Here is a 9,849-nt window from a genome sequence, read left to right on the forward strand (position 1 = left end):
ATTCAATATATCTGACCTAGTGGTCATTTTAGTGTTCTTTGGATTTCCACCCCAAAAGATAGACAGTGAGGGAGATTTAGGTGAACACACTTTGTGAAATCTGGTTCTCTCTTCCTCCTCTGGTGCGCACCATTGAAAGAATAAAAACCTGGACTTGATTTTTCATCACAATCTGACTGAGTCTCCGATACATTTGGGATATAGAAATAATTCCTTTCAATTGGAGGTCCACCACCGAGATATTAATTCTTGGAATTTTGCTGAGATTTCAGTTCTACACTCCTGAGCCTGCTCTGTTTAGAGAGTAGCAGACATCTGATTCAGCACAGTCTGAGCTGTGGGTTGGATCATTTGTGAAAATCTAGTTTCTGCCACGCTCAGATATTGTTCCCAAGAGGATATAGGCCTAAGTGTTGTGGTCATAAACGGGTGTTTGGAAAGGGATCTACAGCATTTTAATATTTGAATTTAGAAATTGTTCTAAGTTAATTTGTAAATTATTTTACATTAGATTGTGCAGATTCAGTCTTTTTGAGATGGAAAACAAAGATTCAAGACGTATGGTCCCTTTGAGTGTTCAGATTGCAATGGCCAGTGTGGGAAATGATATAAAACATGAGAAAGTTAAAATTGAGATGATAAAAGATGGTTTTCAGCTAATTTGGGGTGTCAGGAAAGCCAGTGAATGGGTTTTAGACATTAAGTCTGAAAAGAAAAGACGGCGATATTCGCGCTATCTCATGAGCAGATGGACACAGCGTTCACAGGGTTTCTTGGTGGAATCAGCTGGCCAGCCAGCAGCCCTTCCTAGACTGCGTGAAAATATGAAACAGAATGCTGACAAACTTCAGGAAATTGTTAAAAGTTTACTGGGAAAAATCCTACCTACTGATGTAAAAAATCCTAGAGGTAAAGCAGATTATGCCAAGCTAAAAACTGAACTAATGGTCAGTGTGGGTAAAGCCATTTCACAGGTTGAGGAAATATCTCTCCAAATTGTTGCTGTAATGAATATTGATGTACCTACAGTCGTTCCCTCACCATTTGTCGCTCCTGTCCATATCTATACAGACAGTCATTACACATAACATTCAACTCACACCTCAGGTCCCGTATGGAACAGCCCCCACTTCACCACGGCGGCTGAAGCCCCAATGGCCCATCAGGCAGAGATTATCACACTCTCTGACACACTGCCACAACTAACACTTTGTAAGGGCTCTGTCCGTAAAGATACAGGACAGAGTGAACAAACTAAAGAATCACTGACTAAACGTAAAGAACAAACACAACACATAGCTGCAGTACAGGACGTACCCTCTCACAATAGTTATCAGCAAAGAAGACAGGATGCACCCACACATTCAAATTGTCACAGATGTGGGAAATCAGGCCATTGGTCTAGACATTGTAGAAATAGACAGAGAAACACAGATAAACCTGTGTCCTCTCAGCAGCGGGGCATGGACTCTGACACCTCTGAGATTTTAAATCTTCTCAGAAGTTTGGCTAAAATCTAACATCACTGATCAATAAGACCAGTTTGACTCATTGGATGCATCATATTCAGACATTCTTCCCCAATAACTGCATTCTGTGTCAAAGTTAATCAGGTGCAAGATTACAAAAGGTTTATCCTACTACTAAATACATATCCTAAAAAAAATGATAACTGCAGAATGTTCTTTCTCAAACAGGTCTTAGCCTGGATGAATGTCTGACTTCATCAAATGATCCAGGAACGCTGAATTAATTATGAAGAACAAAAACCAAGGGCCACTGGAATCTGGATACAAAAAGGGGCTTTATGACATAATTCTGTAACTTAAACAGCTTGTTTCCTTTTCTCTAGGCATGAACATCTGTCACCGGAGCAAGCAAATGAATGTGTGCGTGTGTGTGTCTGTGTGCCGGCCGGCTGTATGAATGATTTCACAACACTCCCAGGCCCTGTGGTGGTGCTGCTGCTCTTGCAATTCTCCCATTCGATTACTGAGTGATAAACACAAAGGTGACAGAGTGTCCTCTCCAGCACGGAAATAATCCGTCCTGTTCTGGTAGAAAATGTGGTTTCCTTTCCCTCCAGACTCAGCAGGACAAACTAGGACAAAAATGACAAACACACACAACCTGGAATACGGCCTTTTCATTCAGACTTTTAGTAGGAACTTTCTTTGTTCTTCACTGCAGATATAAGGAAGAATACACCCATAACATAGAGAACATCTGCGCTGAGTGTGACTGTTAAGGTTAATAATACAGATGCACCTAGTGGTTGGGATCCAACTAAAGGACCACGTGGTCATGATGTGCCTTTACCTTTATCTGTTGACTTCTGCTTGGTACCTCCATCAATCGTCCATACTAATATTTATTTATTGGTTTCCATGGTAGAAAAAGGAGACAAACTACTAAAAAGTCATAATTTATTATTTGATACTGAAATACTAAAACCACAAAACCACAAACAAAATCCACATAAACCTGAGTGGTCCACAGGATGGGTATTTCCTGCAAACATGGAATTGGAATTCCTTCATGGAATTCGTTCAGCCTGAAATGTTCTTGAATTGGCAATCTGCCTCTGAAATACACAAAGAGCATTTTCAGTCCTACTACATGACAAGGAGACTGTGGACAAAACATGAAAGAAGTGAACTACAGTACTGACTGAAACACCTCACACCAATACGCATCACCCAACCTCTGATGATGCGTTAATATTCTCCTGTGAGTACATGGCCCACTGGAATTAATAAGACTTTTCTAAGGAGTCAGTTGTCAGTTTGTGTGTGTGTATGTGTGTGCACATCCCACCTGTATCTGCTTGTGTGTGTGTGTGTGTGTGTGTGTGTGTGTGTGTGTGTGTATTTGTGTGTGTGTGTGTTCATTATCATCTGTATCTGCTCTTCTGCTCTTCTGTGCGTGTGTGTGTGTGTGTGTGTTTATTCTCACCTGTTTCTGCTCTGGTGTGAGCAGGCCCTCCACCACCAGCACCTGGTACTGCTGGTGCTTCAGGTGGTTGGGGAACTTCCTCATGCGGCGGATGGCGATGGTGACGACGGCCGTGTCTTGCTCCAGCAGCCTGGCCATCTCAGAGGGGGAGCACCCGGGGTCAAAGAGCAGCAGACACAGGCTGCCGTTCCTCTTCTGCTCCAGCCCCACCACAGACCGACTGTGGCCTGGAGAAAGAGACAGAGACACGCAAACAGCTGCTTTCAGGGCATCACTTAAAGCGACACTATGTATACTGTTATGGTATGTTTTGTACACATCGCTGCAGGTTGTCTGTACATCGCTTTGGATAAAAGCATCTGCTAAATACCTGGCCTTTACCTTTACCTTTTTTACCTTTATATTTTAACAGTGCCTTACACTTACAACCCAGATAATATTCACATTTAGTCAAACTCAGGTTTCAAAATGCAATAGTTTTAATAACGATATAGTCTGGGGGAAAACCTATGTTCCTGTGGCTTATGGGGTTACACTAAAGCTAAACTGGGATAATCTTGGCCTTTTGTCACTGGCCTACCTTGGTGCTGGAGGTAGATGGGGGGCAGAGAAGTCTGCACCACCCTAGGAGATAGTCTGCCGTTTCGGGTGGCCGATTGGGAGAAGTACTGCTTGACCCAGTCGAACAGGTGTGGATGCGTTCCTCCCTGACCTGTGGCCTTGTGGAAGTCCACAACACGAGCACTGCGGGCACACACACAGAAACACAGACCCATGAACGGTGGCCACAGAGAATGAGGAGTATGCTGCGGTCATTATGCATTAAAATGACAGTATGCAGGTTTTTACGTTTTCTTAATGTATGTTTGTGGAAGTAACTAGATTTTGCATCATCCTCAAATTAATTTTGATGGTATATGGTCATATGAAGGACCGATTAACACACCTGTGATTCCCACTAGCCAGCCCAGTTACTCACTATGCTTCCCTGGTCCTGGTCTGGAAACCTCAACATAATACATCACCAAACTATATCAGTTAGCATGTGCATACTTGATTGCTTCACAATGGCTCAGCAATATCATTGGAATAGGATGACTGGTTTGGTGGTATTAATCCTCAGTGTACTTCTGGAATTGGGATATCCAATGAATAATTTGCAACTAGACTGAAAGTTTAGCAGCATGTCCTGGCCCTCTACAGTACAGCTACAATTACTCTCTACCATAGAGTATGCATGTATTGACACAGACTTCCCTGCACTTGGGCTTGCGTGGTTGCGTGCCTTCAGCTTCTGAGCTTTGCAGAGATAACCGTGGGGGATGGTCTAGATGTGAGCGAAAACTCTTGGCATGTCTACAGTGTTTGAAAAACCTGACACATCATGAAGGTAGAACTCAAAGTAAGGGTGCCGATGTAAACAGAAAATGGCAAAGTTGTTGTTCTTGTTACCATCAGCTTTAGACACAATCTACACATGCCAAAACTTAAATGAGTGGCCTGTGTGTTCTGTCTGCGTTGTGTGTTCAGACACAGCACAGTCCTGCACGAGGAACGAATCAGTGACATCGGGCATGGGGCATGCTAGCAAGGAGGCTAAATCCTATGAGAGTGCTAGTGTCTGTCACCTGCATGCATCTTAAGCTGTTGGGGAGTGAGGTTTACTCACTGCCCTGCTTTTGTACCTGCTGCCCATAGTTACATCAATGAATGTTACACTATCTGTTCCATTCTCTTCTGTTCAATTCAATTCAGTGTGTTCAATCAAGCATGCTTACTTGGCACTGAGAGAGGTAAAGAGCGAGTAGATCTCTGTGGTACCAACCCAGGCCCGGGTGCCCTGGATCCGGTTGTTGTAGTGGGATGCCCCTGCAGGGTCCACTCCCTGCTTCCAGGCCTCTTCGATCAGGGCCTGCACCCGAGGGATGTTGGGGATGGGGATATCTTTCGGACAGAGAAATAAAAAAGGATTCACAGCCAATCCACAAGTGTATACTTACATGCATGTACAGTGGGGAAAATAAGTATTTGAACCCCTGCCGATTTCGCAAGTTTGGCCACTTGCAAAGAAATGTGTGATCTATAATTGTAATAGTAGGTGTATTTTAACAGTGAGAAACAGAATATCAACCAAAAAATCCAGAAAACTGCATTTTATAACATTTATGACTTAATTTGCATTTGATGCAGAAAATAAGTATTTGAACCCCTAGCAAAACATGACTTAGTACTTGGTGGAATAACACTTGTTGGCAAGCACAGACGTCAGACTTTTCTTGTAGTTGGTCACCAGGTTTACACACATCTCAGGAGGGATTTTGGTCCACTCCTCTTTGCAGATCCTCTCCAAATCCTTAAGGTTGCGTTTTCAATGGGAGGGAATGAGGGAATGAGGTTCAAGCCCAATATTCCACATTTCATGGCCCCATCCATAGTCCCCTCGATGCAGTGGAGTCGTCCTGTACCCTTGGCAGAGAAACAGCCCCAAAGCATAATGTTTCCACCTCCATGCTTGACGGTGGGGATGGTGTCATATTCAGAATTCTTCCCCCTCCAAACGCGGCAAGTCGAGTTGATGCCAAAGAGCTTGATTTTGGTCTCATCTGACCACATCCTGTCTCCCAATCCTCCTTAGAATCATTCAAGTGTTCATTGGCAAACTTCAGACGGCCCTGTACATGTGCTTCCTTGAGAACCTTGCGAGTTCTGCAGTACTTCAAACCATTACGCCGTAGTGTGTTGCCAATGGTTTTCTTGGTGACTGTGGTCCCAGCTGCCTTGAGATCATTCACAAGCTCTCCTTGTGTAGTTCTGGGGTTATTCTGCACCTTTCGGATGATCACCGACACCGCACGAGGGGATATCTTGCATGAAGCCCCAGACCTAGAGCGATGGACAGTTGTTTGGTGTTGCTTCCATTTACGAATAATCGCACCAATAGTTGTCTGCTTCTCACCAAGCTGCTTGCCGATGGTTTTGTAACCCATTCCAGCCTTGTGCAGGTCTACAATCTTATCTCTGATGTCCTTGGTCAACTCTTTGGTCTTGCCCATGGTGGTGAGGTTGAAGGTGTGAAGTATGATTCTTTGGTCAGGTTTCTTTTATACACGTCACCAGTTGAGATCAGGTGTACCTTGTTAGGCCTAATGAGGACTAATCTGTGTGCTTCTTCGGCACATAACTGGTCATTGGGAGCCAGAATTCTTGCTGTTTGCTTGGGGGTTCAAATACTTATTTTCATAAGTCATAAATGTTATAAAATGCAGTTTTCTGGATTTGTTTGTTGATATTCTATTTCTCACTGTTAAAATACACCTACCATTACAATTATAGATCACACATTTCTTTGCAAGTGGCCAAACTTGCGAAATCGGCAGGGATTCAAATACTTATTTTCCCCACTGTATGCATACCAGACTAGCATCTCACAGGACTCCATTAAAGATGAACAAGATGACCAAACGACAATTATGTCCTTCAACAAAGAATGTAATTTAACTACAGTATAAATGGAAAAACTTTAAAAACTGTACACTGTGAAATCTCTGGGCTGAAAAATATGGCCTTATTATTATTTTTGAAGGCCTCTTACAGCTTTCAGAAATGCACCATTTGCTGACTAGTCAAAAACAGTGTTGCAACACATTTCCTGTTTCTTCATTGAAAACAACATGGTAATAGCTAAAAGCCAAACATGTCCGAACATGTGAAAGGTTCCCCTTTCCTACCAGATAAGACGTTATTGTATGGCTCCTGCTTGTGGAGGGAGGACAGGAGCATCTGGAAGTTTCTGTAGCCACAGCCCCAGCCCTTGTCTCCCGCGGAGGAGGAGTAGTGGTCTGTGTCTGCACTGAGCCACACATGGGCCGTGTCCCGAGGCTCCCGCCGGAAGTAGTCACACAACGCCCCCATCAAACCTGAACACACACACACACACACACACACACACACACACACACACACACACACACACACACACACACACACACGGCAAAGCAGGAGGGAGCTCCATGTGGATAAGTTTGTAAAGTATGTTTCTCAATTAAACTGTTCCGAATACAGATATTATTTCACTTTGACACTGCTGCATCTATAACTTTGAGGTCAAATCAGATCAGCGCCATACCTGGCGTTCTGGTTTTCCCATCATCCATGCCTGTGGCCAGGCTTTCCATCAGCTCCGCCCGTTTTCTGTGGAACTCTGTGGGGACCATGTTACCACGGGAAACGGCCCTCTCCATGTTCCGCTCAATCTGTTTACGATAACCGCCACTACCATCCATACCAAACTGTTTCTACACAACCACAGACACACACAGGCAGACAGTTAGACACACAACTAACTAAATACCAGAGGTTGGCATAAAAGACACTTCACTTATAGTGTAACATTTTATTCATCCATTCAGTCTGGTGAACTACATGTACTCAGTCCCTACACTTTCTGACGTAATGACCTTGTTTGCCAATTGTAGCGTCACACGAAAGACGCTAAGCTTTGGCTATTTTATTGTAGAAGGCACATGTCTGTGTTTACCTGCAGCTTCTTGAACTCCTCCGCCTCGCGTTTAGCCTCCTGCTGCTTTCGCTTCTCTTCCTCCTCCTCCTGGAGCTGCCTGGCCAGCGTTAGGTCTGACGAAGATCTCTCTAGGAACACACAAACAAGGCCATGTGTGCAAACACACACAGAAAATACCATATGGAAAACACCATTCTGGAAGCACCCTAAGATACATACGGAAATCTGCCAGTAGCTTAAATCATGCTTGTGTGCTTGTGTGTGTGTGTGTGTGTGTTTGTACCTTCTCCTGTAGCTGCACCATTCTCCAGGTGAAGCTCTACATGTTCCTGCAAAGACAAGCCGTCGGGGAAGGACAGGGAGCAAAACGGGCACCCGTAGCGATTCGCCCCTATGGACAGGTAGGGGGCGATCAGGGTAATACCGATGCCCAATAACAGCATGGATATTCAGCTTATGCTTGCCGAACCAGGAAAAAGCAAGCTAGTCTGTAAAACTGATTGTGTAGTCTGTCTGGGAATTTATGGAAAACTGTACCTGTGTTCATAGAAGAAGCTGATGCCACTTCATCTGTTTCAGCCCCTGAAGCACATAAACACAACACGTAAGGCAAAGCTAAACAGAGGTAAGTGTGTCACAGAGAGTGTGTCTTACTTTCAATAGACTCAGTAGGTAAGAGTGATTTTACAGAGGTTGGACCTGAGGGGAAATGCAGCAACTACACTCCTGCTTTTGGACTGTGTATTTTATGGTATAGGAAGAATACACACAATGGTGTGTAAATGGGACACCTTTACCTTCATTTATGGTCTGCTCCTGCAGGTGCAACTCCACATGTTCCTGCAAAATTAAGCCGTCTCGACACACAAGGGAGCACATTGGACAAGGGAACAGCTTTTCTGGAAGAAAAAAAAAAACAAGTCAACCACGAAAACCCTCACAGTAGGATGAACAGGAGTATTCTGAAATTGCCACCATTCATACTTCTGTACCTTTCAAGGGAGAGGACAGACGCTTCTGTTTCAAGGCGACATGCTCTTCTAAACTCTCTTGCCTCTCCTTGGTGTTCTTAGTGTGTGTGCCACTCTCAGGGCTGTGTGTAGTAGGCCTACTGTTTGCACCACACACTGATCCTACTGAAGCATCTGCGCTACTCTCTGCAACTGGCATTAGCGTCTGAATGGATGGAGTTCCAGGAGGTAGACTTTCTGCCCAATGTCTCTCTTTCCTAGTCACAGTTCGTCGCTTTCCTCTGTTTTCAGTGCAAGCTGGACCACGGTGGGTCACGCTGCCCTCCACTGAGGACGTGCTGGGCATCTCTGCGTGAGCAGTGTTGATGTGTAAGCTGAGTTCATCGTATGACACGCCGGACAGGGAGCAGAAAGGACAGGGCATTTCATTCTCCAGGTGAATGAGAAGAAGGTGCGTCCTCATCTCTGCCTCAGATGCGACGTCCTCGCTGCAGATCTCACAAATCGGCATGATGACCTCAAGACCTAGCCCACTGGATGAAAGAAACACATTTAACGCATTCTTCTTGCAAACAGATTTAACTGATCAGGCAAGCATGAATATAACAGATACCAAGATGGTTGTGTGTAACGTTATTCTAAATAGCCTCCTCCGTTTCAAGCCTCCTTGCATACGAATTTGTGACCTGCTGTTATGCAAAGTATACCTCAATACTTTTAATATAAAGGCTGGCTATGGCTAACAAGGTACTGAAATGTCAAGTCGTTCCTTTCTAACCGCAGCTGAGCATTAGCTACAATATTTTAGCTAGACAAATTGCCGGCGAAGTCATGTTAGGGAACATTATGTAAAGTTAACAAACCATTTCAGCATTCATCTACCCGAAACCTGAAATGTACAATAATATTGTTAACCTACCAATAAAAGAAGCACTCTATAAAATTGTCCTAGGCTTTTTCCTTTTCACTTTCCATTCATGTTTTGTTCGTGTTTTCAAGCCGTGCACCGGATGTGACGATTATTGGTAACAACCTTTTGACAGAGCGTCGCCATATTGGTCTTAGCTGGAGAGGGCTGCGAGGAAAAATTGTAGCTAACATCCTCACTCAAGTTGTCTCTAAGTATATGGGTAAGTATTTGAGACATCACAAGTGACATACACATATACCTGAACCTTGAACGGATGTTTGTCGTTGTATGCGACCACACGGTAACATTACAGGACAGGGGTAAATTATGTAGGGTAAGTTAAGTAGCTAAACAGCCAACTGGTCGTGGTTAAGCTAGTTCACCTGGTAACGTTAACAGATAGGCAAAACAGATGCTAATGTGTTAGCAAATTTGACAAACGAGCTTTGCTTGTTGTGTGCTTAGTCACTTGGACAGTCAGCGGTGTTAAGAGT

The 9,849-nt window shown here is 44.0% G+C and overlaps 1 protein-coding gene across 1 annotated transcript; it reads right to left on the reverse strand.

The window, feature by feature from the left end:
- Nucleotides 1–2,409: 2,409 nt before the first annotated feature.
- Nucleotides 2,410–9,760, reverse strand: LOC122130240 (zinc finger-containing ubiquitin peptidase 1-like). Its single transcript, XM_042704893.1, has 12 exons — nt 9,365–9,760; nt 8,467–8,978; nt 8,272–8,373; nt 8,012–8,056; nt 7,758–7,865; nt 7,493–7,602; nt 7,082–7,250; nt 6,684–6,872; nt 4,734–4,899; nt 3,536–3,699; nt 2,956–3,182; nt 2,410–2,584 (listed from the first exon to the last, which is right to left on the reverse strand). The coding sequence occupies exons 2-12, from the start codon at nt 8,954–8,956 to the stop codon at nt 2,537–2,539; spliced, it is 1,818 nt and encodes a 605-aa protein (XP_042560827.1). The 5' UTR covers nt 8,957–8,978; nt 9,365–9,760; the 3' UTR covers nt 2,410–2,536.
- Between the last annotated feature and the right edge of the window lie 89 nt (nt 9,761–9,849).

The sequence above is a fragment of the Clupea harengus genome, unplaced genomic scaffold (assembly GCF_900700415.2).
Source record: "Clupea harengus unplaced genomic scaffold, Ch_v2.0.2, whole genome shotgun sequence".
NCBI classification, from domain to species: domain Eukaryota; kingdom Metazoa; phylum Chordata; class Actinopteri; order Clupeiformes; family Clupeidae; genus Clupea; species Clupea harengus.

Bases quoted from the DNA above. Each gene is read 5' to 3' on its own strand.
- LOC122130240 (XM_042704893.1), bottom strand. From the start codon at position 8,956: ATGCCGATTTGTGAGATCTGCAGCGAGGACGTCGCATCTGAGGCAGAG. The intron at 8,374-8,466 runs GTACAGAAGTAT...TTTTTCTTCCAG, and splicing joins TCTGTCCTCTCCCTTGAAAG to AAAAGCTGTTCCCTTGTCCA. The intron at 3,700-4,733 runs GTAAGCATGCTT...GTGTGCCCGCAG, and splicing joins TTTACCTCTCTCAGTGCCAA to TGCTCGTGTTGTGGACTTCC.